Source organism: Oryzias latipes, chromosome 18 (assembly GCF_053564925.1).
Source record: "Oryzias latipes strain Hd-rR chromosome 18, Olatipes_Hd-rR_3.1".
Lineage (NCBI taxonomy): Eukaryota > Metazoa > Chordata > Actinopteri > Beloniformes > Adrianichthyidae > Oryzias > Oryzias latipes.
This window is the reverse complement of record NC_136254.1, coordinates 33,599,121-33,612,024: the sequence shown is the minus strand read 5'-3', so window position 1 is coordinate 33,612,024 and position 12,904 is coordinate 33,599,121. Positions and strand designations below refer to the sequence as shown.

The following is a 12,904-nucleotide window of genomic DNA, read 5'->3' as shown; positions in this document are numbered from 1 at the left end:
CTTTCATTTGTTCTTTTCTTTTTAGCTTTCGATTCAGCCTGAAAGTTATTTTTGGTCCAAACTTTGTCTTTTCTACTTTTACAACAAAACATTATGGTTCCATTTTTTGGATTTCAAGCACATGAGTTAAAACGAGACAAATAACACAAAGTTCTTGAAAAATGAATGAGTAGAAGAAAAGATCTTGTATGACTCCTCCTGTTTGTGCACTGTATGTTGTAATATGATTATTGTTTGGCACAACGCCACTGTAGTAACACGGTCTGATATCTATGTGGACAGAAATACTTTGGATCTTTTAGAAGCAGAAATCAAACATTGAGAAGACATTTTCACTTGGAGGTAAAGACTCAGATTTAGAAAAGTTTCTTCCTGTTTTCTTTGTTTCCAGGTGAACCAATCATTGCTGCTCCTGGTGATGATGTCATCCTGCCGTGCCGCTTGGACTCTCAGGAGGATCTGCAGGATCACATCGTGGAGTGGACCAAAGTGGACATGAAGCCTGATCCACAGGGCCGCGTCCCTTTTGTGTATCTGTACTGGAGCAGGACGATCATGACCAAAGTCATGATAGAGTCGTTTATCCAGAGAGTGTCTCTGGACCAAGACGGACTAAAACGAGGAGACGTGACGTTAAAGATCAGGAACGTGTCGCTCCAGGATGAGGGGAAGTACAGCTGCTTCATTCCTGGGAAGAACTTCAGGGAGACGGTTCAGCTGGTTGTTGGTGAGTTTGCTCTGCAGGTTCTCCCTCACATGAAGAACATTTGTCCTGAACAGCAGGCAGGAAATGATGTCATCTCTTTGTTTCAGAGCCAAACGGAGTCAGAGCTCCAACCATGGAAACATCCCAGGTTGACATCATCTCCACTCCAGATCCAGGAGGAGACCGGATCTGGATCAGTGGCTCCACACCGGCTCTCTGGATCCTTCTTGGACTTTTTCCCTCAGTGATCCTCTCTGCTGTTTGTGTTTGTGTCTGTCAGAGGAAACAACCAGAAGTGAGTCCTGAATTCTCTGATCTCTCATCTTTCTGCAGGAATCTTCAGTTTCTAACATCCTTTGTTTTCTTCATGTAGGGTCAGAAACCTCCTCTGGTCTGAAGACATCCCATCTCTCCAAAGCTGCTTTGCTCGTCTTCAAGGATTGAAGAGACTTTCTGAAGCTGCAGCCACATGGAGGCGTTTGTCCACAGAGACATGAAAACATTGTAATCATGATTCTGAGTTTGAATCTGCTGCTGGAGAGACAACAGGTGGTGTCATATGAACGTCTATGGACAGAACAAGAACCTTTAACAGACCCTGAACCCACACAGCCTCTGGTGGCTGGAAGTGTTCATCAGTGGATCCATCAGTGTGAATGAGACTGAGACTGGAAAACACTGGAGGACAAAGTAAAACAGGAAATGGATTTACTTGAACAACACTTTTACCTCAAAGGACCAAAATGTTTTGGTTACAAACAGCTGCAATACTATTTCTACTTTTTACAATATTTTGATGAAATCACTTTTTTGAGTTGAAGCTAAAATGTGTTTACATCTTTGTGACCATAGAGGTATTCCAGAAAGCATGTTTAAACTCCCCTGACTTTAAGCCTGAACTCTGGCTGAAATCTGCCTGAACTTGCTTAGTCCTGTGCTCAGGTCTCTGCACTGGCTCCCTGTACCTCAAAGAATAGACTTCAAAGCAGCTCTGCTAGTGTACAAGTCTCTCCATGGCCGAGCACCAAAGTACATCTCTGACATGTTAGTGCCATATGAACCATCTCGTACTCTGAGGACCTCAGGGGCCGGCCTCCTGTTGATTCCCAGAGTCAGAACTAAACAAGGGGAATCAGCGTTTCAATATTCTGCAGCTAAAATCTGGAACAGCCTCCCTGAAGGCGTAAGACAGGCCTCTTCTGTGTTCATGTTCAAATCTAGACTTAAAACATTTCTGTTTAGCCGTGTATATGACTGAAAGGTCCTATCTGCACTTTTTTTTCCTTCCTTTCTTTTTAAATCTTTTTTTTTCTTCTTTTCTTTTAAAGTAAATTTTATGTATATTATTTCTATGATGTAATGTGATTGTAATGTATTTTTCTGTTTTGTGAAGCACCTTGAATTACTTTGTGTACGAATTGTGCTATACAAATAAACTTGCCTTGCCTTGCCTTGCCTTACTCTGGGTATGTCGGTTCCAAAAGACCGGACATGAGTTGGCGTAATTACGCTCCACTTGGTAACCGTGGGTTAATGGGCGTGCACAGCAAGTACATAAAGACATTCTCAACAGATCGCCGATTTTTGGACTCACCATAGAAACGCTCGGAGAAAAAAAGAGAGTGCTATACTTCAGTGAGATGGAGTCTGGGATTTTAATGACGGCGTATGAAGATTATAAGGCCATCAAAAAAGTAATATGGCTGAATCAGCAAAAGAAAGAGTTTCTGCTTGGAGAAAAAGAACAGTCAAGTAAACGCACGAGTTTCTGATCTTGTTTTCATTGTGACTTTATATATATATATATACATATACATTATCCAACTTAAATTATTCAATTGTAGTAGTAGTAGTAGTAGTCTTTTTTATTTTGGACTAGTGAAACAAATGTAAAATAACAGAATAAGACAAGAACGAGACAAAACTTGCAAAAACAAGAAAAGGACAAGTAAATTATACAAAACAAAACAAAACAAAATTATATAAACACCAGTCCAAAAGGGAGTGAGAAGAAGAAAAATCTTATAAACTCTCACCCCCCTTTACCCTAAGCCCTTACTTTCCCACCATCAGAGTCCAGTGCCCTACCCAAGTGTATATGTACATATATACATGTAATTTTCATTTCCAAACAACATACAAATGAATAACAAAACGTATTGGCAAAGTATGCAGATTTATAAATGCTGACATTCTGTATTTTTTTGTATTTGTACATATTTATCCATAATCATATTTCTGTATCTATATTTAAATTCTTTTATGTTTGGACATTGTTTCAAGCATTTACTGGTTCTGTTCCACAACTTCACTCCACAAATTGAAACACAGAATCTCTTTTTATTTGTACGTGCTTTATGTATGACAAATGTATCTTTTTCCCTAAAATTGTATTTTTCCTCCCTTGTAATAAATAACCTTTGGATATTCGTCGGTAATAAATTGTTTTTGGCCTTGAATATTATTTGAGCGGTACAATACTCTACTAGATCGTAAAATTTGAGTAATTTGATTCTATGAATAATTTGTTTGTGTGCTCAAGGTAATTGACTTTGTGTATGATTCGTATTGCTCTCTTCTGAAGTATTGAAAGTAAATGTAACATTGTTTTATAGTTGTTCCCCCAAACCTCTACACAATAAGAAAAATATGGTAAAACTAATGTACAGTATAACATGTGGAGTGATTTGTGGTCCAGAACCAGTTTAGCTTTATTCAAAACAGAAATACTTCTGGATAGTTTAGCTTGTATGTAGCTAATATGTGCTTTCCAGGTAAGTTTGTCATCAATTATGACCCCAAGAAATTTATTTTCTTAAATTCTTTCAAGTTTCACCCCATTTATGTGCATGTCAATGTTAATATTTTTACCCTTATGGTGACCAAATAACATCATTTTTGTTTTACTTAAATTTAGTGAAAGCTTATTTACATCAAACCACAGCTTCAGTTTTTCCATCTCCTTCTTAACAATTTCAATGAGTTGCTGCAAATCATCCCCATCACAAAACACATTAGTATCATCAGCAAATAGAACTAGCCGTAATTTGTTAGAAACCTGAAATAAATCATTTATATATAAAATAAACAATATTGGTCCCAGAACCGACCCCTGAGGGACACCACAAACAATGTCCAAACATTGGGAACAAGCACCTTCAGGCTTTACAAACTGCTTTCTGTTGCTCAAATAGCTTCTGATCCAGTCTAGCACTAACCCCCTAATGCCATACCGATCCAATTTATGAATTAATATACAGTGGTTAATTGTGTCGAAAGCTTTTTTTAAGTCAATAAATACCCCGATTACATGTTTTTTATTATCAATAGCATTTGTTATATTTTCTATTACATTCATCAGGGCCAGTGATGTTGATCGATTTGACCTGAATCCATACTGTCCTTCGTCCAGTATCTTGTGCTTTTCGATGAAAGAGTTTAATCGGGTTATGAACATTTTTTCCAAAATCTTTGATAACTGTGGTAACATAGAAACTGGCCTATAGTTTGTGAAGTGATGCTTGTTCCCGGTTTTGTACAATGGTATAACTTTTGCAATTTTCATTTGATTAGGAAATGAACCTGTTTGGAATGATAAATTTAAGATATATTCTAATGGTTTCAGAATTCCACTGATTACTGTTTTCACCAAGGCCATATCAATGCCATTAACATCAGTAGAGAGTTTACCCTTCATTCCTCTCACGGTCTTTAATATTTCATTTTCAGTTACTGGGTTAAGAAACATGCTACTGGGATTTCTGTCAATTAACATTTGCACATCCTTTCCAAATGTTCCTGGATCCGGGATTTGCTTTTCTAATTCAGGTCCCACGTTTACAAAGAAATCATTAAATCTTTTAGCAATCTCTTCCCTTTGATCTATTTCTTCACTTACTAATAAAGGACTTTGGATAGGAGTCTTCCTTGTTACCCTTTCTTAGAATAGTATTAAGTATGCCCCATGTTTTTTTGATATTACTTTTGTTTTTTTTCTAAAAGTTTTCCATAATATTCCTTCTTGCATGTTCTTATGATCTGCGTTAGCTTATTTTTGTATTTCTTATATTTAATTTCGGCCTCTTTTGTTCTCTTTTTTAAGTAGTTTTTATAAAGAGTATTCTTTTTCTTACATGCATTCTGCAGTCCTTTTGTAATCCATGGACAATGGAAATACTTAATTTTTTCCTTGAACTTTTTAACTGGACAATGTTTATCATACATCGAACCAAATATCCGCAAAAAATAATCATAAGGCTCATCAACAGTTTCTTTTTGATAAATCACATCCCAATTATGCTCAAGTAGCTCAGCTTTAAATGCATTGATGGAGGTTTCTGTTTTAATTCGTCTGTATCCCATTGAGAAATGCAACTTGTGGTTGACATAACTACTGTCATATACTGTGAAAACTGGAAGATGGTCACTGATTTCATTAATTAGCAACCCATTAACTGTTTTATTTTCAGTGTCATTGGAGAATATGTTATCAATTAATGTTGCACAACTTGCAGTTATCCTACTTGGTTTTGTAATTCTTGGAAATAAGCAAATGCTGTACATGGTGTTAATAAATTCTTCAACTGCTTTAATCTTATGAGGATTTAATAGGTCAATGTTAAAATCCCCACATACAAAAATTACTTTATTTTTATCCACAAACATTTTCTCCATCCAGCCTGTAAACATATCCATATTTGAGCCTGGTGTTCTGTAAATACAACTAACAACTACATTTTTTTGATTTTCTTGAGCGATTTCGATTGTTAAACATTCAAGCATATTGTCAACAACAGCTGTCATGCTATTCACTACTCTGAAATGCAGAGTTTTATCCACATATAGAGCAACTCCTCCACCACCTTTGTTTAGTCTGTTACAGTATCTGACTTCATAACCCTCCAAAATAAAGTTTTCAACTCCCTTCTCTGCATTGAACCACGTTTCTGAGATTGCTATCACACTAAATCGTTGTGAAAAATTGCACAAGTATTCCTTAATGTTATCAAAATTTGCATACATGCTCCTGCTATTGAAATGAACAAGTGAAAACTTATCTTTACATTTAATGTTGACGTTATAATGCTCTTCAGTGTAATAACTGCAATTATCTGTGATGGCAGAGAAGAAATGGTTGATTGGGTCAATGTCATATTCCATGTCCTGTAAATTGTGATCAGTGTAATCCAATGATTCCATTGGTAACAAGTAATTGAGTTAAATTTATTCAAACTAATTTCTTACGTCTATAAAACTCAATACAGTGATCCCTTGCTATAACACGGTTTACTTTTCACGGTTTCGCTACTTCATGGATTTGCATCGTGCATTGTGTTCTGCATTCTGATTGGCTAAAAAGTCAGTCCGCTACTTCTCTACCTGTGCGTCAAGAATGTAACAGTTTAATATGTACACGTACGTAGAACATCAAAAAAGAGCGACAACAACTGCCTATCACTGTTTTTCTCCCGAACAAACACAGCTGCACCGCGGGCTTCAAAAGAAGAAAACACTGCAGAGCGGAGTCAGGATGCAGCGGCTCAGTATGAAGAGCAGTGAAATACACCCAAGTCACTATTTGTCAGACTGTACTTTGTATTTTTTTCATAATCATTTTAAATTATCTCTCCTTTAATCCAATTCTTCGGGTCGCGGTGGGCGGGGCTAATCTCCCCAATTTGAAGCTTTCTGTTCACATTGATTAAAATTATTATTTGACAGTACAGAAGATAGTTGTTGAAAAAAATATTTCTAAAGTACTTTTATTGGTGAAACAAAAGCTTGAGCCTGTAAAATGGTTTGTTCTTTCTTTTCAATGTATAATAGAGTATTTAATTGTATAATAACTGTAAAAATAAATAAAGGTTTCTACTTCACGGATTTTGCCTATCAAGGGGTTCTTTTTGGAACGTAACCCCCGCGAAAAACAAGGGTTTACTGTACTGTACCACTCAAATGTACATATTTATCTAACTAAATGTCATATTACTCCAATTCAATTAAATGTTTTTTCCATCTGTCATGATTTCAAGGCAGGGCGAACCCAGATGCTGGAACCCAGAAAGAGGTCCGGGACGTGGCAGGTAAGAAGGGTTTATTATTTTCTTTGAGGCTGGCAAAGAGGGTTGGTGAGAGGTGATCCAGATGGATAGTCTGTGGCACGGCTGGAGGTGCGGACGCGGCAGTTCTCTGATCCTTCCTGACAGCAGGCTGGAGACTGTGCTGACGTCACTCTTGGACAGGATTCCTGGGACAAGGAAACAAGATTAAGTGCTAGAACTAGAAATTCAACCAGATGTACTAGAGCTAGACGAGACCAGGCTAGTCACCATAATGGGCAACGATCTGGCGCTGATTATTGGCGTTGGGTCTCCTTTTAAGCAGCAGAGGTTGATGAGTTGAGTAACGGCAGCTGGAGAATAATCAGGAGCAGAGTGGAGCCAAGCTGGAGGGGGAGGAGTCTGACAGAGGCACCATGACAGTACCCCCCCCTCAACGACCGCCTCCAGGCGGTCCCGGACGCCGATCCGGGTGGGCACGATAGAAGTCAGAGATCAGGGAAGGGTCCAGGATGAGGGAACGGGAGACCCAAGAGCGTTCCTCCGGACCGTAACCCTCCCAATCCACCAGAAACTGGTGGCCACGACCCCGGCGTCGGACGTCCAGAATGCGGCTGACCGTATAGGCAGGCGCACCATCAATGAGCCGGGCGGGCGGTGGGGACGCGGAAGGCGGGCAAAGCGTGCTGTCCTGAACAGGCTTGAGCTGAGACACATGGAACGTAGGGTGAATCTTGAGAGCCGCAGGTAATCGTAGCCGGACACAGGAGGGACTGATGACCTTCTCGATGGTGTAGGGACCAATAAAACGAGGAGCAAGCTTCCGAGAGGTGGCATGAATGGGTATGTTCCGTGAGGACAACCAGACCCTCTGACCTGGCTGGTAGGTAGGGCCCACCACCCTGCGACGATTGGCTGTCCGGCAGTTGCTCTCCTTGGTGCGGAGGAGAGCAGCCCTGGTTAGATGCCAGATGTCTTGGCATCTCTTGAGGTGGTCCTGAACCGAGGGCACTGCCAAGTCTAGTTCATGAGAGGGAAACAGCGGTGGTGGGTACCCGAGGGCCGCCTCAAACGGAGACAGACCTGTGGCGGAGGAAGGGTGAGTATTATGCGCATATTCAGCCCAAACTAAGTACCTTGACCAGTCCGTAGAATTACGGTCAACGAGGCAGCGCAGGGAGGCCTCGAGCTCCTGATTGACACGCTCAGCCTGCCCGTTAGATTGGGGATGGTATCCGGAAGTAAGGCTGATGGTGGCGCCCAAGGCTGTGCAGAAGGCCTTCCAGACCTGAGACACGAACTGGGGTCCGCGGTCTGAGACGATGTCCAATGGCAGCCCGTGATGGCGAAACACGTTGTGAACCAGAGCGTCAGCAGTTTCTGTGGCTGTAGGCAACTGAGGGAGGGGAATGAAATGCACGAACTTGGAGAAACGATCAATGACAGTCAAGATTACAGTGTTACCCTGAGAGACGGGAAGGCCAGTGACAAAGTCGACAGCTATGTGGGACCAAGGACGGCTGGGAGTGGACAGTGGATGGAGCAAACCGGATGGAGGACGGTTGGAAGTTTTTGAGCGGGCGCAGGTCGGACAGGCAGCCACGTACTCTTTGACGTCCTTGGCCATGGAAGGCCAGTAGAAGCGTCGACGGAGAAGGTGTAGTGTTCTGGCTACACCACCATGACAGGCGATGCGAGACGCATGAGCCCAGGTAATAGTGTCGGACCTTAAAGATCGAGGCACATACAAGGTACCAGGAGGAGGATCAGGATGGTCGGTATCCTCACCTTGAGCCTGAATGACTTTAGTCTCGATGTCCCAGGTGAGTGCCCCAATTATGTATGTGGAGGGGATGATGTTGGTAGCGGAGTCGGGATCGTCGGAGGAGCTGTATTTGCGGGAAAGGGCGTCTGGTTTTATGTTGCGACTGCCTGGTCTGTAGGTAATGGAAAAATTAAAACGGTCAAAAAACAAACACCAGCGGGCTTGACGAGAGTTTAATCTTTTAGCAGTACGGAGGTATGCCAGATTCTTGTGATCCGTCCAGACTATAAATGGTTGTGCCGCTCCCTCCAGCCAGTGCCGCCACTCCTCCAAAGCAAGTTTGATAGCGAGTAGTTCTCGGTTTCCCACGTCGTAATTTCTTTCTGTGGGGGTGAGTTTCTTAGAATAAAAAGCACAGGGTTTGAGCTTCCCGGTTTTCTCCTCCCGCTGGGACAGGACCGCCCCAACCCCAGTGTCCGAAGCGTCGACCTCTACCACAAACTGCCTGGTAGGATCAGGTTGTATTAGAATGGGAGCAGACACAAAAAGTTTCTTGAGGGTGTCAAAAGCATGCTGGGCCATGGTGTTCCATTGAAAAGATCTGGTGGTAGATGTGAGCTGGGTGAGTGGAGCGGCGATACTACTATAATTCCTAATGAAACGACGGTAAAAGTTTGCGAATCCGAGAAATTGCTGTAGTTTTCTGCGTGTGGTGGGGGGTTCCCACTGGGAAACTGCTTCAATCTTAGCTGGATCTGGACGGATACCGCCTGCCTCGAAAATATACCCTAAAAATGGAATGACGGATGAGTGGAACTGGCATTTCTCGGCCTTGACGAATAGCTGATTCTCTAAGAGCCTTTGCAGAACCTGACGAACATGAGCTGGGTGTTGACTGGGGTCTTTGGAGTAGATGAGAATGTCATCGAGATAGACAAACACGAAACGGTTGATAAAGTCGCGGAGAACGTCATTGACAAGACGCTGAAAAACTGCGGGGGCGTTAGTAAGGCCGAAGGGCATGACAAGATACTCAAAATGACCCAGGGGAGTACTAAACGCGGTTTTCCATTCGTCCCCCTCCTTAATCCGGACCAGATGATAAGCGTTACGCAAGTCAAGTTTGGAAAAGATGCGGGCCTCCTGGATGGAGTCGAAAACGGAACTAATGAGAGGGAGAGAGTACTTGTCTTTGATGGTTATTTGATTAAGTTCACGATAGTCGATACAGGGCCTGAGAGATTTGTCTTTCTTCTGTACGAAAAAAAACCCGGCACCGACGGGGGAAGATGAGGGACGAATGTGACCAGAGGTGAGGGCCTCCTGTATATAACTTTCCATGGCGGCCTTTTCGGGCCCGGAAAGATTAAATAGTCGACCCTTAGGAAGGGGGGCGCCTTCCAGTAAGTTGATGGTACAGTCATACGGCCTGTGGGGGGGAAGCGAACTGGCTTTGGATTTGCTAAAGACAGTGCGTAAATCGTGGTAACATTCAGGGACGTTAGAAAGATCAATCTGCTCAGAAGTAATCACCGGGGTGACGTCCACTGAAGGAATGGCAGAGAGCATACAGTTAGCGAGGCAGAATTTGCTCCAATCAGTAAGCCGGTGATTACTCCAATCAAACTGAGGATTATGACGTTGTAACCACGAAAACCCCAATACGACTGGGTTCTGAGGGGAGTGGGTAACAAAAAACTGGATGGACTCACGATGGTTGCCGGAGGTGACGAGAAGTACGGGTTTGGTACGGTGAGTGATGATAGACAGATGCTGACCACCCAAACCAGCGGTTTTGACCGGGACTTGAAGTTCTTCTGTGGGCAGAGACAGCCGAGAAACAAGGCTTTGGTCTATGAGACTCTGTTCAGCTCCAGAGTCAATGAGGGCCTGGGACTCAACAATCTTGGATGCATGACATAACTTGACAGGAACATAGAGGAAGTGCTTGGAAACAGGGGATCTATCACCCGCCCGCGGCCTGTCGTCTAGCGGGGGGCTGCAAAGTTTAAACGTGCTGCACACTTATTGATAAGATGTCCAGTTTTACCGCAATAGAAGCACGCACCTTCAGCTCGACGTCTCTGCCGCTCCTCGGAAGAGAGCTTGGAGTGCCCGATCTGCATGGGTTCCTCAGGAGGACTGCTGGAATGTTCAGACGTGTGAGCAGGTGAAGAGTGCGGCGCATTACCTTGGGCTGAACGCACGGGACTTTTGCGGGGATTTGAAGTCCGTTCATGACGTCTCTCTTTTAGGCGGGTGTCTGAGCGCAGGGCAGCGGTGACCAGATCCTCAAACGAGTGCGTCTCCGGTTGCGTACATAGATGGTCCTTTATGTCATCATTCAGGGATTGATAGAACACTCCTCGTAACGCGGGATCGGTCCATCCTGCCTCCACTGCCAGGATCCTGAAATCTATGACATGGTCGCTGACGGACCGGTTACGTTGTTTCAGGGTTAGCAGCTTACGTGTGGCCTCTTCCTGCTTTTTAGGATGATCAAAAACCAGCTGAAACTCCCGTATGAAATGTTCAAAAGAGAGGTGAGAAGTAGGGTTGACTGCTAAGAACGCCTGAGCCCACTGTAAGGTTTTGTTGCGAAGAGAATTAACAACCAAGGTTATTTTGCTAAGGTCGGACTGATAATAACTAGGAGCTTGTTGGAATAACAAACGACACTGGAGTAGGAAGCCACCACATGCCTCTACGTTGCCAAAGAATGGCTCAGGTTGCAACCGGAAGTTTTCCGGACTTGGAGAGGAAACGGAAGTGACGGCGTTACTAGGAGCCGGAAGTGTAGCCGTAGCAGCGGGGCTAGCTACCCGACCAGATAAATCCATTAAAGTCTGCGTTAAACTATCCAGGCGCTGAAACAGTTCCTGCTGGGCGGACGCAACTTGAGAGAGGGCGTCGGCTTGACGCCCTAACGCGATACCTTGCTGGCTGACCGCGTAGCGGAGTCCCTCCGGGTCAGCTGGGTCCGGGGTTTGGCCAGATCGTTCTGTCATGATTTCAAGGCAGGGCGAACCCAGATGCTGGAACCCAGAAAGAGGTCCGGGACGTGGCAGGTAAGAAGGGTTTATTATTTTCTTTGAGGCTGGCAAAGAGGGTTGGTGAGAGGTGATCCAGATGGATAGTCTGTGGCACGGCTGGAGGTGCGGACGCGGCAGTTCTCTGATCCTTCCTGACAGCAGGCTGGAGACTGTGCTGACGTCACTCTTGGACAGGATTCCTGGGACAAGGAAACAAGATTAAGTGCTAGAACTAGAAATTCAACCAGATGTACTAGAGCTAGACGAGACCAGGCTAGTCACCATAATGGGCAACGATCTGGCGCTGATTATTGGCGTTGGGTCTCCTTTTAAGCAGCAGAGGTTGATGAGTTGAGTAACGGCAGCTGGAGAATAATCAGGAGCAGAGTGGAGCCAAGCTGGAGGGGGAGGAGTCTGACAGAGGCACCATGACACCATCTTAATGAATTAATCTCATATGTCTAAGTTTGAGCCTGTAGATATTCTCATTTTTATAACAATAAAATTAATCAAACAAAACATATTTAAACCATGTAACCATACACCATGTATCTAAAACTGTCTGTACTTTATCATATACTACGGGTGCTATATAAACTCATCATCCTCTTCCTCCCTCTCACTCATGGTGCAGAGATGCAAGCATAGTACGACAAAATAAATAAACGAAACACAGTAAAACAGCTAAACAACTAAACACATTTGGTCAAAAATCCACACTTAAACCCAAATCCGTCCAGACAAGCAAAGGGAATGGTATCCCACAATCCCTTGCAGTGCCGATCTAACAGCAGCATCAAAGTTACACCTACTTAATTGAATTGATTTGAATGAAAGGAAAATAATTGTCTGAAAACTTAGTGTTATTTTTAAGGTGACCTAACAAAAAACATATTCATCTTAACTGAAGCAAATAATAAAGTTAGATCAAAGTAAAAAGTTTATTTTTCCAACATCCATATGTGATCTTATCACCCTCTCATGGTGGAAAAAGTATTATCTGAGCTTCTTCATCCACTAAATCATCTTCAAATGGACACGCCATGCTGCTTCACCTCTCTGTAAACAAACTAACCTTCAACTAAACCTGCTCCAGACCAGGTTATGTTCATGAGTTGCTATGGCAACTTGACATACCCTGAAACATACCTCCATTTCTGGAACCAAAAGCTGAGGTTATCAACCTCCTTAGCCTCAAACTTACCGTGGGAGCTAGCAAAACCTGCTTCCTGAAATACCCCCCTGGAGTTTGTAAATATTTTCTTATATCTGCAGAAAAACGAAAACATTATTTTTTTCTTTTTTCTGTCATTTTTCTGTAACTTTAGTTCTAAACTGAGTT

General features: G+C 43.0%; 1 protein-coding gene and 1 long non-coding RNA gene across 2 annotated transcripts; one reads left to right on the top strand and one right to left on the bottom strand.

Annotated features, from left to right (window-relative positions):
* Positions 1 to 364: 364 nt before the first annotated feature.
* Positions 365 to 1,238, top strand: LOC144987005 (uncharacterized). Its single transcript, XM_078935857.1, has 3 exons — positions 365 to 727; positions 814 to 1,001; positions 1,080 to 1,238. The coding sequence occupies exons 1-3, from the start codon at positions 496 to 498 to the stop codon at positions 1,101 to 1,103; spliced, it is 444 nt and encodes a 147-aa protein (XP_078791983.1). The 5' UTR covers positions 365 to 495; the 3' UTR covers positions 1,104 to 1,238.
* Positions 1,239 to 11,592: 10,354 nt separating this feature from the next.
* Positions 11,593 to 11,983, bottom strand: LOC111949259 (uncharacterized). Its single transcript, XR_002875270.2, has 2 exons — positions 11,845 to 11,983; positions 11,593 to 11,762 (listed from the first exon to the last, which is right to left on the bottom strand). It is a non-coding gene; the product is annotated as an uncharacterized LOC111949259 (long non-coding RNA).
* Positions 11,984 to 12,904: the final 921 nt, after the last annotated feature.

Coding starts and splice junctions, on each gene's coding strand:
- LOC144987005 (XM_078935857.1), top strand. CDS start 496: ATGAAGCCTGATCCACAGGGCCGCGTCCCTTTTGTGTATCTGTACTGG. Junction 728..813: donor GACGGTTCAGCTGGTTGTTG/GTGAGTTTGCTC, acceptor TCTTTGTTTCAG/AGCCAAACGGAGTCAGAGCT. Junction 1,002..1,079: donor GTCAGAGGAAACAACCAGAA/GTGAGTCCTGAA, acceptor TTCTTCATGTAG/GGTCAGAAACCTCCTCTGGT.